This window comes from Phascolarctos cinereus, unplaced genomic scaffold (assembly GCF_003287225.1).
Source record: "Phascolarctos cinereus isolate Bilbo 61053 unplaced genomic scaffold, phaCin_HiC Scaffold_2;HRSCAF=192, whole genome shotgun sequence".
NCBI lineage: Eukaryota > Metazoa > Chordata > Mammalia > Diprotodontia > Phascolarctidae > Phascolarctos > Phascolarctos cinereus.
The window spans coordinates 393,667,367-393,694,023 of record NW_027555625.1 but is presented as its reverse complement, the minus strand read 5'-3'; the positions used below and the strand labels follow the sequence as shown (position 1 = coordinate 393,694,023).

Genomic DNA, 26,657 nt, shown 5'->3' with positions numbered 1-26,657 from the left:
GTATCTCACCTGCTTCTAAATGGCTCATGAGTTTGTCCCTTTTCATTAGAATGTCCATTTCTCCCTGCCCTCCTACCCAAAATCCTCTTCCCCCCCAACAAAAACCTGACATAAAACTGCATTTTAAAAACAGACGTAAATTATGATCTTGAAAATAGCATGAAAAAGCCTCCCGCAATATTAAATTTTAGGTAAAGACCAAGAGGCTTCACAATTATTTGCTGTCTTGTAGTAATTTTAAACTTTTAAAAATGCGACTTTTTACTTTGTTTCTGGTGTTGGAAAGTAGGCATGGTAGAAAAAGAGACTGGAATTGTTGCAGATTGATTTACTAGCTTTTGCAGTAGAAATCAGTCAGCAGTGTGTATGCTATTGAATAAAGCAGAACAGAGGACCAATGATTGTGAGACTCTGGACTTAATATCTGCAAAAGGAAGGTACAAAAAGGTAAGTTGCTCCTGTAAACAGGATCCGTGTGTTTTTAGGCCTGAGATGGTAGTGATTATTTTGGTTTAGTCTTTTTAAAATATTAGGGTAATATATTTTTTAGTTTAAAAAAAATTCTTGAGTATGTGCTTGGGAGAATCACTTTCCACTTCTAGCTTTTGCAGTGGACTATTTTTTTTGAGATTGGTGAATAAATTTTACCAGGAAATGTTGATGTAAAAACAAAAAAGTCCTCTAGCCAATGAACCTGGGGAATTGAACCAACTACGTTTTCAAATGTATTCTTTCAGTAATATTTGGAATGCGTAGTTGGTGCCAGGTTTATAGGATCGAGTTGACTGCCCTCTGGAAGCTTGGTTTGGGGATGGAGGTCAGTGGCAGGGAAATGACATGGTTTCTAGTTAAGAATTGTTCTGAACAATCAGCACCTTGGACAAAGTAGATGTCTGATAAATGAAAATTGAATGAGTCTTGATGCAACCACTAAGAGGGCAGACCCAATCCAATGGGCAGTTATCAAAAGCCTCTTTACTAAAGCTTGGTGTTAGACCCTGGAGGGGGTATTGAAGACTAGCAAAACAGGAGGGTTTTTTTTTTCTGCTGGAGGGAAGCCTATGGATAAGTGAATGTAATATGTTTACTAAGTAAATGGGGGGGGAGAGAATGCTCATTCGTGTAATTTCATAGCGAAAGCCTATAGGATATGGTGTTTGAGCTGAGTTTAGGGGTACAAAATAATCTTGGCTTAAATTCTGTTGGGGGAGAGGTCATCAAACATAGATAAGGATATACAGGATAATTTAAAGATTTAGGAGGTAACATTATAACTTTGAGAATGCACTTGAGCTGAGCCTTTAAAGAAGCTAAGAGGTCAAAGTGAGGAGTGTAGCCCTTTATTTTTTGGGGGGTGAGTTGCTCCATTTAAAAACCAATATGAAAAAGTTTTTTTTCTTAATTGATTTTTTAAATGCTTAAATCCTTTAGCACTTTTATATATAGCCATCTGTGGCTACAGCTATTTTATGTTAGTGAGTTATTTTTCTTTAGTTCCCACCAAGACTATAAACTTTTAGTCAAAATTAAAAACAGTAATTGGGCTTCCAGTAGAAATAAGCATGAAGTAATGGGCATAAGGAACTCTTCTTCAAAATAGCAAACAAAGCAAACGGAAATTCACTGGGGACTGGAAATGGTGAAACGGTCTATTACATGTTGTTTGTTTTGGTGGGGAGGAGACTGGATCTTTTTGTCTCACCTAGGCTAAAAGTATCTTTCCCTATGTCCTTAGGCAGCCACTAGTTGCTCCTTGGAGGGAGAAGGGCTCACCATATTAGTGCTGGACTTAGTGTGAAGACCCATTCTGTTTTGGTCCTACTGTAGCTCAGAACTATAGAAATTGGGTATTCCACTGGTCCCTTCCTCCATGTAGCATGGAATACAGTTAGGCATAAGCCACAGAGCCAGGCCTTTCTGTTCCATTTTGCCATGGCACTAAGGGCCAGATAATGGACAGATTTCCCTTCAGATAGAAGGCAACATGAATGAAGTTAGTTGAATGCCAGTCAGTAAAAGAAATTTCTTGAGTTCATTCAGTGAGTAAAAGCATCAAATTCTGTATGTGTGAGTATTTCTGTTTTTCTCTTTAATCTTCCAAAACCAATGGCTGCCTCATTTTCAGTGAGCTCTTCTCACTGAGTAAATCTGAATAAATAGTTGTGCCAAACTGACCAATCTCTTGTAAGCTACTTTTTGTTTTTTTCTTTTTTAGGAGGGGCTAGGGGAGAGAAAGCGTTTGTTGTAATACTGTTTCATTTCTCATGGACACTTGTCTCTTTGCTTTTTTCCCTTATCCCATCCATTGGAGTACTCTTAATGCAATGGGGCATAATCAGCCGTTGAAAAGCTGAAAATGAAATGTATAAATACGGGGTAATATCTTAATGTTATCTTCCCTAACACAGATATTGAATACTTTGAAGGCAGAATGGGCTGCTTATTGTGTGAAAGAATGATGCTGCTGTGTATCCTTTAGAACTTAAATACTTAGGCTACCTGTGGTCCCAGGTTACTTTTATAGTAATAATTTTTTGAATTTATTTATATGAGGAAACAACTTTCATAGTAGTAAACTCTGCAGGCTTAACCTTGTGAAAGTAAGAGCAAGTAACTTAAACACTTTCTTTTTAAAAATAGCATATATACATGTTGGAATTTTATAGTAACACAGATGTGGTAGAGCAATAGCCTGGTATCCAGAAGTTTGAGTTACAGTTTTATTTATGTAACTAATTTAGTTGTTTAGCTGTTTGATTTTTGGGTGAGTCATAATTAATACATATGGTCCTCAGTTTCCTTCTGTGTGATAAATGGCCTTACCTAGGTAATTAGCAAGTCCTCTTTCAGCTTTTTAAATTAAAAAAAAAATTTCACCTAGCATAAACTAAAGAGTTTACCAAGGCAATTCCTGTCTAAAGAATCTTAATTCCATTATACCTTAAATGAGACCAAAATTTCTACCTTTAGGGAAGATTCAAATTTTGATTGGCAGGTTTTGTATTTTAAAGAGAAGCATTGACATTGTAGATATTTTTAGATATCATTTGTAGCAGACTCAATTTTAACAAGTTTGTTAGGTCACATATATTTCAAAATAATAAATCAAGAAATGATTTTTTTTTTTTTGCAGAGACCATGGTGCACTAGCCTTACTTTTGGTGGGAATTATATGCAGCCAGTCTGGTGAAGCAGTGAGTAGTAGTATCCCTAGTGTAAACTAAGGCAACAGCAAGGTTGAGAACATGGACCTTAGTTTGCTTGAATTTTATCGTTGGGTTTTGTTTTAAACCTTTAAAAAATTACTGTTATTTTGCATCCAGATCTGAAACTCCTAAGTTGTCTTTTGGCATAAAATATAATGGGCACATGCAAAACATTTTCTTGTTCAAAAATAGTCTTAGGACCCACTGCTAAGACACATTGGACATCAATGCGCTTTTCGCATTGAGCATGTAGTCATTTTGTACTATGGATGCTACTATTTTATTATTACATGTGACCATTTGTTGGAGGCGGAATACTCAAAAGTTGCAAGGGCCTCGGCATGTAGGTGAATTCTTGGAATTTTAACAGTATTTTAAAAATCTAAAATAATTTATAAAAGTAAGAAAATGATATTTTATTGTGCCAGGCATAGTACAATGGGATGAGTGCTGGCTTTAGAATCAAAACATGCATTCATGTGCTGGTTTTTGCCCCTGAATGCCTGTGTGACTTTGAGGAAGTCACTTCACTTCTGTGGACCTCAGTTTCTTCATCTATAGTATAAAGGCATTTGGATTAGATGGCCTCTTAAGGTCCCTTTCAGTTCTAAATCTAAGACCCTCTGTGTGTGTGTACATGTGAGAAAAACAGAAACAAAAGCTTGAGGGGAGATATCTAGACCTATGATTTCATTGGCTCCTTTTCTGCCGATGCAGATCAGCTAACATCTTTCCTGCAACTTGGGGTCATAAAAAACTGCCTTGGTGCACTGGGAGCATTCTGTATTGTCTAGAGCCACATAGCCAGTATGTCAGAGGGAAGAGACTTTTGAACCTAGTTCTAATCCTGACTCAGAGGCCTATGCCCCCTCTACTCTTAGTGTGATGTAACAAAATTGTTAGGATGATAATTTGTATTCATTCTCATTACATAGAGCATTTTATAAAGTAAAATGATTAGCTTAATCACATTAAAAATTAAACAAAACACCAAAGCTTTTTGGAATTTATATTTGTTATGCAGTCCATAAAAGAGACTTTGAAGTGCAAGTTATTTTAGAATTTCAGTTGAATACTACTTTTAACAAAGTAAATTGAAATTTCTTGTCCTGTCTGATTTTTGTCAGTTTTCCCATTTGTCCTCCATAAAGTATGTTTGAGACCTCCTCGTTCTTTAAGTATCTCAGAAGTACCAATGTATCTCATTTAAATTATTTATCTGTTGTTGTCAGTGATTGGCCATGACCCATCTCTTCTTCCATTAACACATATCGCCGATAGTATCTCACAAAATGTTTGTGGCATACAAATTTGTCACAGTGAATTGATGAGCCCTTGTGTATGTCCACGATGGATCTTCCATTGCTTTTTGAGTTATTTATATTAATTTGATGTCGTATTCCACAATTGAGTCACCATAGGGATAATGTTTATGTTAAAAGAGATGGATTTTTTGCACTAGCAGGCATTTTTGGATCAGTAGAAAACAAAATATGCATTTGTCCAGATCCAATCCAGCTAGGTTTCCTATTTGATTCACAGAAGATCATTTTTATTGTAATGTTACTCATTTCAACAAGCACTTAAGAGAGTAGTGATAAGAACTAGACCTATGATAGTGAATATAGAGAACTCTGAGAAGAAGAGACTACCCCTGCCAACTTCTGTAATTTTTAGAGTCTGAGAGTTGCCTTAATTAACTTGAGGTTAAGGGACTTGTCTCGAGTCTTATAACTAGTTAAGTGTGCAAGGCTGTACAATGAATATAGGTCTTACTAGCTCCAAGGCCACTTCTCCATCCTCTACACGATGCTGTTTCTTGAGACAATTTATACCAACTCATTTTTTAAAAATAGTATTTACACTCATTGTTAATGTGGCAGGTTTTTCAGTAAATTTATAAAAGTGAACAGTGTGAGAGTTTTTGAAGGTCTGTTAGTTGTATTTATGAAGTGGATTATTTTCTTTAAAACATTTAAAAGTCAACTAAATTTCTCATTTTCATTGACCTGCACATTGCAAGTCTTAAAAGTTTTGCTCCAGTGGCATATTTGTAAAAGAAATGAGTAAATTCCTAATCCTCAGTGGAACTTCAAGTAGTAAGGGAACATATTTTAGGTTATCATTTGCAAGAATACTGAATAACCTAAATGTTTTAAATTATACTGCTTTGAATGTTCTTGGATGTTTTCTTGGATGTTTAAAAGTAATACAAAAAAGTATAGAAATTTAGGGTGGCAGATCTTATTTTAGAAGTAGGTGAATTGTAATCTGTACTGTGGAGTTGAGTGGGAGTGTTCACATCCGTGAGATGAGCATTCAAAACAGGTCTTTGGTGAATTTTCTCAAATGTGGTTTGTCTTATTCTATCTTTTTCACTTTACCATTTACCTTTCTTTTAATATACTTACATGTACCTACATGTACTACAGTTTAGACAGCTTCATTTAGTTACAGAACTTTTGGTTGTGAGAGCGTTTGGTACTTTCTAGAAATGGCACTTAGATCTACCTAAAGGTAACTTAAAAAAATTTTTTTCTTTTGCTTTTTGGTGAGGCAACCCGGGTTAAGTGACTTGCCCAGCTAGTGTCAAATGTCTGAGTGCAGATTTGAACTCAGATCCTCCTGACTTCAAGGCCAGAGCTCTATGCACTGCGCCACCTAGCTGCCCAGTAACAACTTCTTTTAAAGTCTCGTAGTTTGGAGTTATTTTCTGTAGGAATTATATTTCCTATTTCTACAGGAGTTGTAATCCTTCCCTTTCCCCCTTGTGGCCCTGCATTTCCAAGTAAAATAATTTCAAGGATAGAAGAATTCTACCTTAACCATTGAAGTTGGCTCTCTAGTCATCCAGTAGCCAAGTTAAAGGCTGCGTAGCTGTCATTTTCTGAGTATAAGGAAGAGATTTGAACACCTCAGTATTTGGTAAACTGTAATCCCCATTTGGTTTTTGGTTCTTCAGAGAACCTGTAATTTTCATTGCTGTCTAGAAACTAAGGAGTGCATAATTTTAAAGTAAAACATCAATGACATAATTAGTTTGAAAAAATGATGATGGTTTATTTTATGACCACTTGCTGAGGAATATTTGATCCTTTTAATGGTTGGTATATTCATCCAGTCATATCTTAACTCTTGAACTGAGCCCACCTACATTGTTGTAGTAGATTAAAACTAAAATGAAAGGCCAAACTAGTCATTGGTAACCAAAAGTCCAAAGTTAGAACTTAATGGTATTTTGTCCAAATGTTTGAAAACTCTTGTGAATGTTTACAGTTATTAGAGAAGGTCCTTTGTGGAAGTGTTCATTTTTCAAAAGAAATGTCGGGTACCTAGTTAATAATCAATGATGTCCTCTTCTGAATTAGTGTTTTCGTTCTTGACAGAAAAGTGGAATCAGGTTTTACTTACCTAAAGCTGATTTTATAAGAACCCACAACTAGAAATAGCAGGAAATACTGAATGAAGCACTCTGGAGAGGATATTGTTTGAGAAAGACTAATGTAAAGTTTGTTTTGAGGGATTATTTTTGCCTTAGTGTCTCTTGCACAGTCCTGACACAAAGTAAGTTATTTTATTTCATTTCCTAGTGTATCCTGTTTTCTTTAAAGGGTTGTTCTGAAATCACATGTTTGGGAGCTTTAAACCAATCACGCTCTTCCACTGTCTACAAATGAGGTCTGACCCACCATTAGCCATCTTACCTATGATTCCAGTGGAGGGAGTAATGAAAAGAAAGCTTTCTGCTTTAAAATAACTTCCCATGGTCAAATAGATTTGCCCTGAAAGTAGGAGCTCTTAGTTTTTTTTGTGTGTCACACACCCCTGTGGCAGTGTGGCAAAGCCTATGGACCCCTTTTCAGAAGGTTGTTTTTTTTTAAATAATTCATAATTGAAGGAAACGATAAGTATCAGAGGTTAATGAAAATGTAACTTTTCCCTCATCCAAGTTCATAGACCCCTGAAATCTATCTGTGGATACCCCTCTCCAGTTGCTGTGCTCTCCCCACCCTTGCCTTAAAGGGTGGGGTTATTTTTTTGGTTATAGCTTTTTTGCTTTCTTGGGAGACAGTGGAAACAGTCCTTTCAAAGAGCTTACATTTTAATAGAGACAATATGAGCACATAAAATATATGTGCAGAATGAATACTGGGTAGCTTTGTGAGAAGTCCTTCTCCCTGAATGATTGGAAAAAAGCCTTCTCAGGATATTGTTTATGTTTAACAGTAAAAAAAAAAATTTGAGTTCCAAATTCTCCCTACCCCTTCCTCCACCTTTTGAGAAGGCAAGCAATATGATATCAGTTATATGTGTGAAATCATGCAAAACATTTCTTAGGAAATTACATAACTGGTTCATTGCATGTACAACGAGGAGGTTGTGGAGTGAAAATTGGAAGGTTCCCATCTTGCCTTAACCCCCAGTTTCTTAGGCAGGTACAGTGTATATCATCAATGATTGAAATTACTATTTTTTCCCTAAAGCTTAGTATTAGGAAGACAGAGTTTGTTATTAGGGAAACTTAAGCCTTATTCTATGTATTTTTGTATGAAGTTTAAAATGTCCCACTCTCAATTATAGTTATTACTTTTACTAGGCACTTAATACATAATTTATTTAATTGTTGTTAATCTCTTAGAATATCTGTGTATCCCACACTCCCCCTTACTGCAGGCTCCCCAAGGGCAGCAACTTGTTTCAAAGCCCTCACACACCATGCCTGCTTATCTGTTAGGTGCTCCTAGGTTTGTGCTTTGGTTGTATGTTCCTCGTTTGAATGCCGAGCTTATGCTAGTAGTCTACTCATAATAGCACCTATATATTTAAGGTTTACAAAGAACTTCATCTATATTTCCTAGCTTTTTTTTTTGCCTGTAGGCCTATATAAATGCTAGCTATTATGATTATCATTATTGTTACTAGGACCTTAGCACTATGGAAAAAGGCACTTTTGGTTAGCAAAAATTTCTATCAAGACCAAAGTGTAGACTGTGAAAGCTAGGAAATATACAGGAAGTTCTTTGCCATAGGAAGCAGATTTTGTTATTATCCACTTTTACAGTTGAAACTGAGGCAGACAGTGACTTGCCTCAAGGTCACAGCAAGTAAAGTGTCTCAGGCCGAATTGGAGCTCTGGTCTTCCCGACTCCAGGCACAGTGCTCAGTCTATGGCTCTATCTAATTGCCTTGGTAAATAGATCTGAATTAATAACATTCTGAAATAATATTTTGGGGTTTTTTTTCCCCTGGAAATGATTTCTTTTGAAACTGTAAATTTAGTTTGTGAAATTTGGTCATTGCACTTTCAGAAATTTTGAGTTTTAAGTAAAAAAATGAGATAAAGTCTTTGGCTTAAATATGCTTAGCATAAATGCAAACCTCCTTATTCAGGGTAAGCTAAATATTAAAGTCAGATTGCCTTTATATGCTTCAGCTAATTTTGTGATGTTTATTATTTTTAATGCTTCTAAATAAATGAGGCAGTTTGTAGAAAACTTCTTGAAAGGGAATAAATCAGGAGAAAATTTTTAAACAAGGTTTCAATATGAAATACTGCTTTCCTACCCAGCTAGCTTTACTGTTTGTACTTTCTCTTAAGAGCAGTGAATTCTGGGAGGAAAATATGTTCCTTTTGTGTTCTGTTGATCTTTCTATTATTTGCTGAAGGGAGAGGTGTGGTCTGCTACCCACTACCTTTGGGAAGCCTGCAAAACCAATCTCTTAATGTTGTTTTTGAGCCTTGAGCTGTTTACTAACCTCTGTCCATTTCTTAATAGTTAGTTTAATACTTAAAAGAAAATTGTGCTAACTAGAAAAAAATGTTTTAATTGGGGTGAAGCCTGTAAAGATAAATCAGTTCAACATGGACAAATTGATCTAAACAGCAACTAGAGGAAACTAGATCCAGGTCTGAGAGTATGATTGGATTGAGGTTGCTTTGGGGCTAATGCTAATGAGCAATCTGAACATACCAGTACCTTACCATCAATACCACTTAAGACTTTGAGTCAGGAGCACACATCTGTGGTTGTTAAAGGCATACAATAGTCCTATTGGCTGATTGTGTTTTGGTTTGTTTCTTTTTACCATTATGTCAGTAAGTGTATTTCAAGTGTTACAGACTATCTCCAAAAGTAAGTGTTGTGTTGACCTTAATAATGGGGACAGAGGAGGGAGTGACACGTGGCTAGAATTATAGCCCTTTATCAGGGCTGGTTTGCTTATAGAAACTCTGACTTGGGAGACAGTGATAGAACCTTCTGGAAAGAATTATGTGCCCATCTATTGAGTATCTTCTTCTTCCCTCTTTTTACCAAGGTAGCACTAAGACTTAGCTTCTTTCCATCTAATTGTTAAAAAATAGTTAACTCCAGAATAAGTATTGAATTTTAAATTAATTGGATTAGTTGGAAGGTTATAGAGGTATACTAGACAGACCTTTTTTTTTTAATTTGACATAGCATATACTGCTTAATCATTTTTAGTTCTCTCTTTTTTTCCCCCTCATTTTTCCATAGATTCATTTTTCCTTTTCTTTGCCTTGCCTATCACTTCTAGGCCTTTACCTCTAGCTTTGTTGCAAAGTGTCTCTTAGCCATATAAGCCTTCCCTCTCTGAACGTAGGCTCTACTAGAAGACAAATGCTGCTTAAAGTACAAGATATCTTAGGAACAACAGAAACCCCAAGGGTGTGTTTCATCTTATGTTACAAGTAGAGCTGAAGGCAATTTGACCTATATTAAGCACTTAACCATGTCTGCCTTTCCATTATTTTACCATTTGTCCTAAAATGGAACACTATAGAAAAAAGGAGAATTGCTGTTTTTTTGGAGGTTATAAAATGTTTTTAAAAACTGCTATTTATAGTTATAAATACTCTGTTGAATGCCTTTTATATAAAGATCTCTGGAATGATCTAATCCACGGTACTTAGACAACTTGGTAATGCTTTGTGTTTTGAGTTATATTTTATATGATTGTTAAGGGTTCTAATTGGATTTAGAAGGCATTCCTTCTAGATTTTTCTATGCAACTTAAATAATTAAGTGATATTCATATTATACAACACACTTAATTCTGACCTTATAAAGATGAAGCAAAACTTAGCTGCTGGCAAAATAAGTCAGTCTTTTCCAGTCCTATGTAATTTGGGAAGAATACCATTAAACCTCTTTCTTATGTTTGGTCATTGGGTTTGTAAATGCTATTTGCAGGGGGAAACTAGGTGAGTTCACTAAAAAAATTTTTTCAAATTTAAAAGTTAATTTTGATACTCTTGGATAATTTTAGCATTATTAAAATTCCAGTTTTTGAGCAATGTCTTCAGAGCCCATATATCCAGTCAGTTGCTAAAGCTCATATGTTCTTTCTCCATGTATTCCTTTCTGTTTCTACTTACACATCTACTAACCTAGACTCAATTTTGTTTTTACTTTTTACCTGAACTACTATTGTAACCCCTTAATTGGGTTCCTTGCTTCAAAGTCTAGCCTTTATGCAATGCACAATACTATGCACTGCTGAAAAATGAATATTACTAAATTGCAGGTTACTCCTCCATTAAAAAAATCTTAAGTGGTTTCTTTTCCTCTAGGATAAAATGTAAACTGCTCAGCCTGGCATTTAAAGCCTTTCACAGCCTGGCTTTTGAGACTTAATTCATGTTATTCCACTACACTCTGGTTAAAATGGCCTACATGGATCCTCCTGAGCATTCTTTCTGCAGACTCTGGGCTTGGTACAGGCCTAGCACCTGGAATGTTCCCCCTCTTTCTGACTTTTAGAATATTTAGCTACTTTCAAGGCTCACCTTAAGTACCACTTCCTATAGGAAGCTGTTTTCTGAGTTCTCCAGACCGTGTACTTGCTCTTCTCTGAAATTGCTTTGTGCTTATTTACTGATACCAAGATTGTGCCTCTCAGTAGAAAGCTAGCTTTCTTGACCTTGTAATAGTGCCTTGAACATAGCTGGCACTTAATGATAATTATGCTAAATTGAATTAATGCCATTTTTGTCTTATTAAGCTTTTAATACGCTTTTCAAAGATATTAACAGCATGACTTTGTGGAGAAACTGGAAATTGCTGGTCTTGGAGTCATAAGACTAAATGAGGTTCAAGTCTTGGCTCTGACACTCGCTATAAGACCCAGGGCAAGTCACTTTTCTGTGTCTGTTCCTTTGTCTGTAAAATGGGGATGATGATATCTCAGAATGGTTGAGAAGGAAGGGCTTTGTAAATGTTGTTTTCCACTTTAATAGTTTGAAAGAGATGGTAATTTTATTGTGAATGCTCCTTCCATTGACACAAATCAGAACTTTTCTATATATCTTCAGTTGCCATTGTGTTAATGAGCCATCTCTTCATTTACTCAGATTAATCTTATTGCAGTAGGCTGGTACTTGAACCATTTTATGTATTGTCATTTGGAAAATCCAGTCATACTCCCATTCTTATGGTATGAATGACCACATGGGAAAAGGTCTAAAAATAGTAGGAAAATTATCATTACTTGAATGTTTGTGTCCTTAGAATTATGGATAATCTTGTATTTTTATTCTAAATGAAAAAGATTAGACTGTTGAGCAAATCTTAGGATTGTATTATTTCAGAGAAATTAGGAGGTCCTCCCTCTCCCTTTTATATGATTTTTAGAAATCTTGAAAGTTGAGTTAATGGTTCTATGGAACCATTTGCCTATAATGGACACATGATATACTAGTAATTACCCTGAGATTAGGTAACATGTATAGTTTTTGTACTCCAAAATGGGCAACATTTTGGTTTTCTAAAGTTCCTTAGGAATAAGAGGGGAGCATGATATATTGAAAGAAGGACCTTATTTACCTGTGAACCTTAATTTATCTGTAAAATGAAGGCAATAAACATTGAGCTGCTGCCTCTTAGTCTTATTTTGAATGTCAACTTGAGATGGTATGTACAGTGCTTTTTAAAAGGTAAATGAAGGTTATTTCCACGTATTAGTAATACAAGTGATATATTTAGTTATATAGTACCTATTTATTTCTTCAATGGAACACTACAAAACTAATAACATAAATTTAGTGGCATGGAAAAACTGAGGCTTAGGGAAAGTTGTTTCAAATAATAACGGTGTTACTGCAGAAACCCATAACAGCATAGATCGTTTTATGGATTTCATGGCTAAAAATCATTGGCTAGATTACCTTTGGGATAAAAGAGTAAAAGTTTATAATATGGGAAAGATCTTAATATCAAAATATCCATTGGAAGAAAGCTCACAAGACCTTAAAAAGGACAACTTAGGCATTTTAGAAAAAATAACTCCCCAAAGTTCTGCCCATACCATTTCTTTGCTTTTATGAACATGAAAAAAAACTACTAAAGTTTTATTAGTTCATTTCCATCCTTAATTGAGTAAATGACAGCTAATGTGAAAGTTTATTGAATTTCATTCCAATGTTGTACTAGGACCCAAAATGTAAAGTTAGGACTTAACTATATTTTAAAAACTTAAATATCAAGATTTCATAGTCCATTTTTCATGAGTGAATCTTTGTTTAATGTAGTCAGAAAATTAAAAACCTTCTACCTTCTATATTTTTAAATACCCACTATGAGTAATATATTGTAGCACTTTGTTTATTCCTTATAAAAAATGGTGGAAAAGATTAATTGGTAAGATTACAATCAGGGAAATATATCTTGAGGAACAGATACGCAGACTATGGCCACCTATTCCAGATTCCATTTTGCCACGTGACATGATGTGTATAATGGCTTGCTATAGTGCTGTCATTTGAAGACATCAGGACTTTAACCAGGTAATTTGGTGGACCAGGCTTAAACAAGGCCTCATAAACAACCTTTTCACTTTTTGGTATTAGATTTAGTCAGCAGGTTCATTTGGGTATCTCTCCAGTTTTGGCTATGGACAAGAATACTTTTCTACTCCCCCTTTTGGTTTCTTTTTGTGTGTTGTCTTCATTATATAGGCAGGGACTGTCTTTCTTTTTTGTATTTGTATTTCTAGCACTTAGCACAGTGCCTGGCATATATTAGGCACTTAAAAATGTTTATTGACTGAAAAGTCAAAAACATGTAGGTAAGGGCCAGATTTCAAGGTTGGAATATTTTTATATATCCGTGTGGGTGGCAAGTAAGAAAGATCAAATTCTGATATACCAAATTCTAAGTTATCCAAAATCCTTTTCAGAATGCTTTTATTATGGAGGTTCATTGAGAGGCATAACAATATAGTGTTAGGCCTTTGGAGCACTGTAATTATGGCAAATCATCTCTTACCATGGAACCTAGGTTTCCTCCTTATCTTTAAAATGAGGGATAATAAACATGAAATTCTTATTAGCTCACAGGGTTGTTGTGAAGCTAAAGCAAGATAATGTATATAAAACGCTTTGCATATCTCTAAGTGATACATAAAACTAGCTATTGTATCAAATATTGCTTTGAAAAAGTGAAACAGACTTTTCCCCCATAGAGAGATTTTGGTTGTCATAGTATTTGTTGTGATTAGATCCATACTTTCCAGTTTTTTAAATGGAGAAGAGTAGGAAAGGGGGGGATGATACAGGAGTGTGGAATTGGGTGGGACTGGAAGTCATGATATTTGATGTTCAAGGATCTCAAAATCATAACATACTATATATAAAATTGCCTTCTACTGGTATTCGAAATTTTAATTTTTGTTTAATTAGGGAGGCATGTTAGCAGCTTGGACTGAATTCATATTCAGAGGTTTGGGCTTGTATCCCTGCTCTGAGGTGGTTATTTCTGATTTCTGTTATACTCATGTAATCACAGGGTTAAATATTTTATGTCGATCATTAAATATTTTATGCGATTAAGGGACTTAATTTAGAAAACTTGCAAGCTGTGACTGAATTCTCTGATTTGTTTTGAGTAGTCGGAGGCATAATCATCTTGGAAATATTATTGTGAAATGATAAAGCTTTTAGATGATATTTCTTAAATTTGTAGGTGTACTTCTAGAGCCATGTTTCCTGCTTATTCAGTGAATGTAATTCTCCATTATAGCACAGAATGTTAAAGTTAGGCACCATTGCTGTGGAAGGGGAACCATTTACAATATTAATCACCTTAAAATGCATGCTTAAAGGTTTTTAAATTTTGGAGTAACATGGGAAATCTGAATACTTTTTAGCTAGCTATGCACAGGAAAATGAGGTGACATGTGGAGGGAAGGGAGGGTGGTGTTAGAATGAACAGCTTTTTTTTTTCCCTTAATGAACAAGTAAGAAAGGAATTCTTGCTTATAATTGTATTTTTAAAAACATCTTGTTATACCTTCCAGGACTGACCATTTTAAGTTAAAATGTAGGTTTGAGAAGTTGCATTCTTTCCCCTTAAGTATTAACTTAATTATTTCTTTTTTCCCCCCAAAGGTTTGGGCCCCATGGAATCCCTGTGACAATTTTCCCCAAAAGAGAATACAAAGATAAACCTGAAGCCATGCAGCTCCACAATAGATCATTCCAAGAAGGAACAGAAATCAAGTGTGACTTGAATGGTGCTGGTCCTGATGACCATTCTCCCATTCAGCCACCAGAGCCTAGCCTTGCTAAAAGCCTGTGGACTTCTAAACCACCTCCTCTCTTTCATGAAGGAGCACCTTATCCTCCCCCTTTGTTTATCAGGGACACGTATAACCAATCAATACCTCAGCCTCCTCCTCGGAAAATTAAACGACCCAAAAGGAAAATGTACAGGGAGGAGCCCACTTCTATAATGAATGCTATCAAACTACGACCCAGACAAGTCCTATGTGACAAATGTAAAAGCAGTGTTGTTGCAGAAAAAAAGGAGATTAAAAAAGGTGGCAATGCAAGTGACTCATCTAAATATGACGATAATAAAAAGCGGAGAAATGAAAGTGTAACTACTGTGAATAAAAAACTTAAAACTGACCATAAAATGGATGGGAAAAACCAAAATGAAAGCCAGAAAAGAAATGCTGTGGTCAAAGTTTCAAATATTGCTCACAGCAGAGGCAGAGTAGTAAAAGTGTCTGCTCAGGCAAATACTTCAAAAGCTCAGTTAAGTACTAAAAAAGTGCTCCAGAGTAAGAACATGGATCATGCGAAAGCTCGGGAAGTGTTGAAAATGGCCAAAGAAAAGGCACAAAAGAAACCGAGTGAAACTTGCACTTCCAAAAATGTACACTCTAAGGTTCACTTCACCCGGCGGTTTCAGAACACCAGCTCAGGTTCCCTTCCACCCCGGTTGCGTTTGAAGCCACAGAGATACAGGAATGAAGAAAACGACTCTTCCGTGAAGGCCGGACTTGAGAAAATGCGGAGTGGCAAGATGGCACCCAAACCCCAGTCTCGTTGCACCTCTACCCGCTCAGCAGGTGAGGCCCCTTCAGAAAATCAGAATCCCTCAAAAGGTCCTGAAGAGGCCAGCAGTGAGGTTCAGGACACAAGTGAAGTACATGTACCTGATGAGCAGGATGAACAGCAGACATTGGGCAAAAAGGGCAGCAAAGGCAATATCACTGTTTACATGACCCTAAATCAAAAGAAATCTGACTCTTCCAGTGCGTCAGTGTGTAGCATTGATAGCACAGATGATTTGAAATCTTCCAATTCAGAGTGTAGTTCTACTGAAAGCTTTGATTTTCCTCCAGGCAGTATGCATGCACCTTCCACCTCTTCCACTTCATCCTCTTCAAAGGAAGAGAAAAAGCTCAGTAATTCCTTGAAAATGAAAGTCTTTTCCAAAAACGTCTCTAAATGCATCACACCAGATGGCAGGACCATATGTGTAGGGGACATTGTTTGGGCCAAGATTTATGGTTTCCCGTGGTGGCCAGCCCGTATTCTTACTATAACTGTAAGCCGGAAAGATAACGGCCTGTTAGTCCGACAGGAGGCCCGTATTTCGTGGTTTGGGTCTCCGACAACATCTTTCCTTGCACTATCGCAACTGTCCCCCTTTTTAGAAAACTTCCAGTCACGCTTTAATAAGAAGAGAAAGGGCTTGTATCGCAAGGCTATCACAGAGGCAGCTAAGGCTGCAAAGCAGCTGACTCCTGAAGTGCGGGCCCTGTTGACACAATTTGAAACGTGAACATGGACAGTAAGGTAGGCAAGAAAAGTGTGGAGGCTCCACAAAATTTTATTAGGCTAGTTAGAAATAACTTACACAAAGTAGACTTGGCCAAAACCAGGAAGAGAAAAAGAAATTGCACTCAGCTGGCTGCTTTTTTAAAAATATTAAAATCGATCTCATGATAACTTTCTTGACAGGCAAATGAAACCAATTGAACATGCAATCAAAATTTTTTCTTGACATGAGAAGTTTAGCAATATTTCAAAGTAAAATCTTGCATTTTAAAATTCCTCAACCTTACCCCAAGGCATAGGAGCCATAGCCTCAATTGAAAGGCATTTTTTTGCAGGGAATATGCATCAGTTTCTTCCGAATGTGTAGCCTATTACTATGTGACACAGGTTACAGACGTGGGTAATAGCTGTGAGTGGGGTGGTCCAGTAGAAACGTCTGGGATTTTAGTGACCACTTGTTTTTATTTTTTTATAAATTAAAGAACACATAAGCCTTTCTATGCACACAAGGGCATAAGTTTGACACTTCAGTTTTTGACAAGCTGAAATAGGGATGGATGCTCACTGTTCAAGAGGCAGGCTACAAAATTGCTCAAGAGTTTGGGATCAAGGGCTGTCAATGCTGCATAGTTGTGAATCATAACTTCCTGTTTTTCTTCCATTAAAAAAAATCTTCCAAGATTCTGACTTGGGAGTTTAGATAAAGAGGTTTGTTTTGAAAAATGTAAATAATTGATTGCTAAATTGGTCAGATTTTCTCCTGACTGGCTGTTCCTAAATTTTTAGGATACGTCCTAGTAAATTACACTTTGTGAATTACTTGTCATGTGTAATTGTTGCATTTTGGATGTACCTAATTTCATAATTTTGAAAAAATATTTCCGTTTAAGGTATCTGTTTGCAGGTCAGAAAGTAAGAAAATGTAATTGTGTAATGCTCTGATATGTACAAAAAATGTAAATAAAATTGACTAAATCTGAATTATTTGTGTGTGTTTCTCAAAAAGCTTTGACAATAAATTTCAGAATATTAGAAAATGAGTATTTTCTATGTAGTGCTTAGAGATAGTAACAGATCAAAAATTTAATTTCTCATTTGCCCTACCACAGAATATTTTTTCAATAGGTTCACAATAAGACATTATTCAATACATAGTCATTAAAATTGGATCTTGTGTAGTACAAAGAAGGGTCCAGTATATTTTTAGGTTTTGTTAGCTTATAAAGGTGTGAGTTTTAACATTCTCATTGATAAATCTTAATTTTTCATCACATGCTTAAGTTTTCACAAGGAGGTATTTAAATTTAGTCTCCTGGTCTGTTTGGTACTTTGCCCAATACTATGCCCATTTGGGGCTTTTTTTTTTTTTTAATGCTGGTGACTCAGCTCCCTCTCTTTTGTTATTCTCCATTCATGCCCATTTGACTTTGTTAATTGTTTTCTCCTTTTTCAGGTTTGCCCTGTTAGGGAAATTTCACTTGCCTATGTATCAGAGCAAGTTATGTACCGTGTTTTCCGAGTTGCTTCATACAAAGGCAATAGTTTTTTATGTGATTAGTTTTTAGCTGTTGTTTTTAACAGGTGCATTATGTAATTTTAAATGATAGAGGAATTGACACTTTAAAAGACTTTAGTGCCTATAGGATGACAGAATTAGATGCTTTAATTATTTTTGTGGATTTCCAAGTAACCCAATTTGAAACTTGTTTTCTTACTATTTAATTGCACGTTTAATGTGCTGCCTATTGGTAGCATTCCTCTGGATATGATCAGTTATCAGTTTCCTTAAGCTTACAGTTATTTACGCACAAACTATGAAAACTAGGTTTTCTGCTGGATAATTTAAGTGACTTCCAGGAGAACTCAATGCTTTTTGATTGTAGTAAACACACAAGTTGAAAATTTTTGATTGTGAGATGTTGTTTCACTTCTATAAGTTGTATTCTTTCCTGCAAACAGAAACAACTACAATATTTCAGGAATTATTATTTGCGCTGCATTTATAAATCTTTAATGTCGTGACTATGGTGCAGTGGAAAGAGTGCTGAATCTCAGGAGTTAGAACCTGGGTTCAGATCTCAGCTCTGCTACTTTATCTTCTGAGTGACCTTGAGAAAGTCACAACCTTTTTGGGCCCCAGTTTCCTTGTCTATAAAATGAGGGTTTGGACTAGATGACCTCAGAATCTCTTCCAGCTTTAAATCTATGATCCCATAATTAAAGCAAGTTGATGATCTAGAAGCTGAACCCATAGTAGTTTTGATTGCCCTGTGGTCATTAGAATAATTTGTTATTGGGGGCTATCAACAGAAATTTTGTGAGGAGTTTTGGTTTGAATTTAGTAAGACTGTTGACTGAATCTAAGTTCCTTGATGATTAAGGGCAAAAATAATCCGCCTTTAACTGTTGATTTTATAAACCTTTAGTGCCCCAGATACATCATGTATAGAGTGATTAGCTAATGTCTCTCACCTTAGTAATGGTGTTTTGATAGGTATTTGCTTAATGTGAAACAAATTTGTTTTAAATTTTGGAGGATTAAAATAGAAGTATCAGTTACCGTCGACCAAACAAATGAGTATTATATGTCGAGTGTGCTAATACATTATTGGAGAAAGGGAAGATAAAAGTGTCCTAAATGAGTGGTACATATTCCAGTTTTATATAATCATCTCTGAGGTAAGCAAAGAACTATATATATCCACATAGTTGCAGTCTTAATTGCCAAGTTCGATGATTGCCTGTTAGAAAGTAAAGCACTAAGATTTATGTCCTTTAGGATGTTATTTTCATCTCAAAAGTTTTTTGTTAAATTGACACTGAAATAGCTTATTATGGTAAATATATTAAACCTGTACACCTCTACTGTGGTGTGTTTTCTCAAAAGCATTTTGTCCTGATAGGTATAGATAGTTTTCTGCTCCAACAGCTACAGTTTTCTTTGCCACAAAAAGAGACTGAGCTGGATTAGGTAATCCTAGTGAATTTCTTTTTAGAGTTCATTTTGGAGTGTTACAAAAAAATTAATTTTATTTCCTCTCCCTATATGCATTCATAGTTCCACGGGTATTTTTCCCCTGCATAGAAAGAAAAAAATATGCTTACTAGGCCGGGTGCTGAGAGTGTGAAAGACAGGGACAAGTAAGGAATTAGAGGGGAGCTAAAAGCTAAAAATGAAACAGGTCAAGGCAGGAAAGAGAATCATTGTTTTGATTTTGAAAATGTTACTTTCCCAGTTGACTCAGAACTGAATGATATACCTTCTCAATGAAGTTGGAAGGTAAGGAATGACCTGATTTTGGATTTAGAGGTTGCTGATAAATATAAATCATCTATTAATACCTTCATTTCACAGATTATGAAACTAATAACTCAAAGGTTGACTTGTCCAAAGTGACAGCTAAATATTCTAAAAAAGGAGGCCTGATTCCTAGGTCTGTATTGCTACCAGGCTATTTCCCATTAATCTCAAGATCACTGTTTTTGACCAATTTTGCTCTTAGGGGCAGGTACTGTTTTTGTGTTTTTCTTACAACCCCCATGCTGAGAACAATGTCTGGTACAGTAAGTATGTAATAAATACTTGTTGACTGATATATAAATCATTGTAACAAACATTCGAGAATTGTAGTTTTATTAAAACATGATGGTGTTGAAGAGCTGTCATCTGTGGTCATAGCACTGTAGAATAAGGAGAGAATACATTGTACGCGAGTGAAAAGCACATGCTTTCTGCAATGACTCTTATAACCTATTAACACCACATAATGATCCGGATGAATTGTGTGGCATATTTTTATTCTCTTGACAATTATTTACTAGGCCTAATTTTACCCAGTAGGTCATAAGTAATATACCTTAAGTTTGAATTAATATTATCAAATATGAAATCTTGCTTCTGGAATGTCCTAAAAGCAGAGCATGTTAAAACTTGAATTCAAGGAAGTCTCAGACCAGGTAAACCTAAAAGGGAAAAATATGGTAGCAACACAGTACTTTGATGTCAGATTATTTAAAGTGTGATACTTTGGATGCTGCTTTTTTCCATTTAATGACGAAAGACTAGTAGGAAATGAAATGCCCATTTCAGGAGACTAGCATTTTTGAGTCATATTATTAGGCTTATATCAGAGAATTGTGATTTCTCGGTGTGTATGCTAATATTGATGAATTTTTAGTTGGCATAAGACCTTTGAAAAACTAGGGTAACTTCAATTAGATGATCTGACCTGGAGAGAACTATTAGTTTAAGTCAATCAACGAGTATTTAATAAGTATTTACTATGTGCCATAGAATATTAAGCTAAATTATAGCGTGCATGCATGAGTTGCTGTGCTAACATTTAAATGGGCTTTAATTTTACAAAATTGCTGATATCAAAGGAAAGACATGATACTTACATATGTTCCTTTGCATATTTTCATGTATCTTGTGATTTTATCTATTTGGGTACTTCTGCCACTAATGCTAATTTTAACTTTATCAGATGTTCTCATATTTTTTCTCACATGGGTAGAATTTCCAAAGGGAATGATTAACAAACATGGGGTCACTGTGTAATTGGCAATACCTTTTAATAGGACTGATTATAAACAATCCTAATTGACATAGACACTTTAAGAAATATGAACAATAAAGTTGGCATAAGGAAACCCATTAACAATTAAAATCAAGTGAATTAGGTACATTTAAATTTTTGCGGGGGTAGGGGCCGAGGCAGTGAGGTTGAGTGACTTGCCCAGGGTCTCACAGCTAATAAGTATCAAGTGTACATTTAAATTTCAAATTAGTTTCTGAATACTGAGGTCCATAGTTTTCTACTTTCCAGTTCTTGCCTTCCTTTTTTCCATTTTACTCTTTAGTACCTTTACTAATGACTGGGTACCATCATCTCTGCTAAAAGATAGTAGGACAAGTTAAAATTCTTGGCAAAATTGAGGTTTTCCTATTATGTGTAGATTTTTTAGCTTCTTATGTTGTCATTTAAGAAATTTGACTGAAAAGGTCAAAAGAATTAGATTATTCACATTTTTAATTTTCTGTGTGCAAAAGTAACATGCATAATTTGTAAATCAAGATAGGGAGTTTCTCTGCACCCTGCCCCAAGTTCTGTACCATTAGTAAAAAATACTCCTTTCAGAGCTTTAAAGGTCTAGAATTTATTTAGCTACAAATTCATAATTAAATTCATTTTGACTATGTATACTTTACATGTAAATTATATATGTAGGTCCAGGTATTTTTCTTTTTCCTTTTTAAAAATATTTATTTTTAGTATTCAACATTCACTTTTATAAGATTTCAGGTACTTTTAGTTTTTAAATAGATGAACTAACTAGTGGCAAATCAAGTCTTGATTTTTGGTATTTAGGTTGAAAATTTTTTTTTTAAGCCCTGCAGTTACTGAATTTAAAATAATTTAAGAGATTGCTTCTTATACTGAGAAGAATGGAAGATTCCATCAAGGGTTAAAAAAGAGCTGTAGAGGGGGCAGCTAGGTGGAGCAGTGAGTAGAGCACCGACCCTGGAGTCAGGAGGACCTGAGTTCAAATCCAGCCTCAGACACATAACACTAGCTGTGTGACCCTGGGCAAGTCACATAACCCCTATTGCCCAACCAAAAGACAAAAAAAAAAACCTAGAGAAGACTCATGCTAATGAGAATAGCAAAGTTTTATGATATCTAGAAAAGAAAATGTTGTCAGGTGGGGCACTCTTCTTTGATATTAGTATTTTTCTCCTTAAATTTAACGTACATAGTTCTGTTCTTCAAAAAGCATGCGCTGCCATCAAATGGTGATGGGAATGGGAACAATTAGGCAGACTCTTAAAAAAAGGTGGCTTCAGAGGTGAGAATTAAGGACTTGCCCCAAGGATTCTGAGACGATGGGGAAAAGAACTTCTGACTCTGTTAGTGCAGTGCATCCATCACTGTAGAGGAGCGTGTCTGTCACAGTCTTCTGATTCTTCAGAGTCTAGCTGCAAATCTGAGAGAAGGAATGTCCTTTGTTAACTTGGTTGGGATGGTTTTCAAACTTGCATAGAAATGATCGAATCACAGTTCAGGTTTTCATGCTGTTAATACACTTCCCTTTCCCCTTGGAATTTGAAATATAGTTCATGTTTTGGCAGAATTTTTGTAGTTGTTTATTAAAGCAACTTTGTAAAAAGTATCTAAACTTATTGACCTTTTTGGCAAAGATTCAATTTTAAAGCCTTTGTAAAGTCTGGAAGAAATTTTGTTTTTCCCTAGGTGGAATATGTTAGAATTTGTCTTCTAGGTGAATATATATATATATATATATATATATATTTGGCAGAAAACTAATCAACTGAAGCCCAACCCGTTAAGTATAGAAGTTGGAGGTGGATTGGCTATTATTACCTGTACAACATGAGCTGTCATGGATACTCTTTCATTTAAAAGACAGACAGTAGTTACTTGTAAGCTTCTGCATTAGTTAGTAATTAATTTCAAACCATTTATAAATTAAGGTAAATGATATTTAAGATTGTAATATTTTGGCTTGGGGGCTATGAGGAATAAACTAAAGTGGGGAGTAGTATGAGATTTATAATTAGGCAACCTAGTTGGGAGCACTGATTTTGTTAATTGTCTGACCTTAGATAAGTCATTTAACCTTTTGAGGCCTTAGTTTCCTTGTCTCAAAAGTAAGAAGATTGAACTAAATCACCTATAAAATCTCACCCAAAATTATAATCCTGTCATACTTGCCCCTTGGAATTTTTTTAAAAACCGTTCTAGAATAATAGTTAAGGATACTTCTCCCAAATAAGGTAGAATTTCTAGTTTATCTGCTGATTTGTGTTAGGCATGGAATGTTGTATTTTGTTATACATACAGCATATATATCATATAGAGTGTGTATCATATAATAATGTAAAACTACTTTAATATTTTCTCCCTTACATACTTGGATATTGTGTAGTAGTTTGTATCATTAGTATAATGGGGAAAATATATCCAAAATGTCCATATGATTCTTTAACTGCAAAATTCCAGTTATTCATACAGTTTAACAAAGAACCTGTGTTTTGTTAGAGTGCGAGATATCACAAATCTGGAGTAAAGTTTTGGATGTGTAATGGGTAAAGATGTGGAATCTTTGTGAGGTGAAACTTGCCTTGAAAAAGATTGACATTGCAAGTCTCAGTTTCTGCCTCCTTTCATTCAAAAGATATTTGTTGAACATAAACTATATTCAAAGCCTGGTTAGTTTGCAAAGGTGTATATGATACTTTGTCCAAAAGGAGTTTATAGTCTAGTAGCCCACTCATTAAACTCTTTCCCCACATTATATAAAATATTAATTTATAACTACAAACTTAGATCAAATAATGGGTTGCATATATCCATAGAGAGGAAGAACATAATCTGTCTGCTTGCGAAATGTTTTGGGGCAAAGCCTATTGTGTATTATTTGATCATTGGATAGATTTAGAGCTAGAAATGACCTTAAATGTCATCTGTCCAATCTTCTCATTTTACAGATGAGGAAGCAACTCCAGGGAGGTTTAGTAACTTGCCCAAGGTCAAATAGGTATTTTCACCTGCTTTGGTCCCCTAAGTCTGAGGTATTCCCCTTCCTCATCTCTGCTTCCTGGCTTCCTTCAAGTCTCAACTAAAATCTCAGCATTTCCAAAGTCTTTTGCCACCCCTCGTTAATACTAGTTCATTTTTTGGTGTCTCTACAATTAGTATCCCTGTGAGCAGGGATAGGTTTTTGCCTTTATATTCCCAGAGATTAGCACAGTGCTTGACACATGGTAGGCAATTAATAGATATTGATTGACTGTGATAGAGAGTAAGTGATAAAAATGGTATTTAAGCCCAGTTTCTCCAAGTCTAAATTCATTGTGCTTTCTCTTCATGGCTGCCTCATATTTTCCTGATACTGTTTTTAAAGGGATCATATATGCAGACTTGGGACAGATGAGGAAACAGGTCCAGAGAAGTTAAATGACCTGTCTGTCCAAGGTCATAGAGATAGCTGAAGGGTTAGGATTCCAACTCTATATCTAGCACTCTTTCTATTGTACCACACTTTCTTTTTTCTTTTTCTTTTTTTGTTGAATTATTTTTAGTATCTTGACATTTTATCAAACATCTACTCTGGAAACCTGAAGAGAAAAAAAATTAGAGCTGAAGATAAAATCCTACAAGTTGAAATAGAAGCTAAGGATTAAAAAAAGTTGGCTATACGGCCAGTTGCAAAGACTGCTGAAGAATACAGTGGGTAGGAACAAGCAATTGAATTCTGTTGCATAGATTTACAGACCACCTGTGCCATCTAGGTGTCCCATTTCAGCCCTTTAGTACCAGACTGTTTCTTTAGAGTCCATTGTAAAATTGGAGAGAATGTGGGATGGTGATGGAGCTCCTTTCAGCACATTGAGCTATCAAATGTAGTACCATTGTTGCTACATGGATGAATCAGTTCATTTCAGTAGATGATGCATTTCAGCAGGAAATCTAGCATTTTATTATTTTAAGCTACATTACTAGTTCAAGAGTGATTGAAAAGCAATAGGTAACTATTCTTAGGAATTCTTTGTAAACCCTTGCAAACTCCCTTCCCTCTTTTTTTGATGGTTCATTGATCAGGATTCAATGGGAGATTTCCCCTTTCCTGAGATACATCTATATCACAACAACTTTAGCCTCATGGATTTAGGATGGAAGGGTTGACAAATAGGAAAAAGAAGGATATTTTTCTTCATGGGAAATGGTAGTTATTAGCAAGGGCCTGGTCCAATTTTGAAACTACTCATTAAACATTTGATTCTCTTACAAGTGCTTAATTTCAAGTTAGAACCTGGGCGGGTAGAATTACATTCAATGTTGTTTAAAACCATGAGAAAATAACTGATTACTGCAGAATAGAAAACTTCTTGACTCTTCTAAAATGAGTTGTATATTAAAGTGTTCCCTTTGCTTGCCCATCTTCAATTATACTCTCATGAGCAGAGAAACTTTGATCTTTGCATTTAGTTGTAACAGGATGAATTCCTGTATGTGTTCTAAATTTTTATTTTTATTTCAGAGCTTACTCCAAAGATCTTGGTCTTCTCTTATTTTCTTTCTTTTCCCAGCACCATTGGAAGGAGATTGATTAAGTCTTTCGTTGTTTTCTACTGCCCCTTTTTCTCTTGCTTCTTCCCAATAATAACTGCCATTGTTGTTTTTTTGTTTTTACTCTGTAGGCTGTAATATGTAGCATCTATGAAATCAGCATTTTTCTCTACTACAGTTGCTTTTCTCCTCCCCCAACCCTTGTGAAGAAAAGAAAGGTGGTCATCTCACACTATTACCATTTTGCCCAGTCGTTGCCATCCAGAGGGTCTTTTTCCTTTTAGTGGCCTACACAGGAGATTACCCCCTGGGCAGAGTCTTTATGGGCTCAAATTATAGTGAGGAGAAATCTGACACAAACATTAATAGAATAAATCTCATCTTCTGTTCATTGGGCCTATGCCATTTCACTGTTTTACTCAGAGAATGAGTTATAAAAGATTTGAGGTATCATTTAGGCCTTCATTTTTAGGTTTTTAGAGATGAGGAAAAAAAATAAGTTAACAGGGAGTGGAAGTCATTTGAGGCCAAGAGGTTACCTTTATTCTTGTTTCCCGTGGTTTGGTTTTCCTTTGTGCTTATGGCTGGGCAGGGTGATTCTCTTGTTGTCTAGCTCTATTTAACTAAAATTCGACCTGTACTACTATATAGCTAGTGATCACAAGTAGATTTCACTTTGTATATTGCCAACATTCTAGATCAATGGCTTCTTTTTTTTTATTCGGTAAAATTATAAAACCAGTGGGATGGCGATTGAGTTTAACAATTCAGTGAATATTTGTGGAGTATCTTAAGTGCTGAGTATTGTACTAAGCACCATTTGTTAGTGTGAGGAGGACTTGTGAAAACAAGTTTGGTAATAGCTGTAGAGTGCTTCAAATCCTTTCCACCTCTGTTGTGATTATTCTTGGTTTAGGGAAAATAAGATACCTAACCGAAACTTCCTTGATAAAACCTGGTTATTTTTCTAGTCGCTTTCAGAAGATTGCTTTCTTCCTAGAATCTGTATTATATGATAGCAAAATTCCATTTGTAGTTGAGATTGAAACATTTTTTCCTTTTGAGGTGCTTTGTCAGGAATGTCTTGTGGGGGATAGAACCTTTTTCTCTCGAATTTCTGCTGCTACTTTTATTTAGGACTTTTAAAAATAATCGTCACCTTATCTATGGGCAGTAGTTATTTTAACTGGGGTTCTAAAAGGCAAATAAATAATCTGAAGGAGGCAATGAGTTCTTAAGGAATAAAAATTTTGTTCATTTGTGCTT

At 35.5% G+C, this 26,657-nt stretch overlaps 1 protein-coding gene across 1 annotated transcript in view; it reads left to right on the top strand.

Moving 5' to 3' along the window:
* Nucleotides 1-26,657, top strand: part of PWWP2A (PWWP domain containing 2A) — a 35,673-nt gene that overhangs the window by 2,102 nt on the left and 6,914 nt on the right. The window contains 1 exon segment of the mRNA XM_020992360.2: nucleotides 14,614-15,581. Within this exon segment, the coding sequence (XP_020848019.2) occupies nucleotides 14,614-15,581 (968 nt within the window).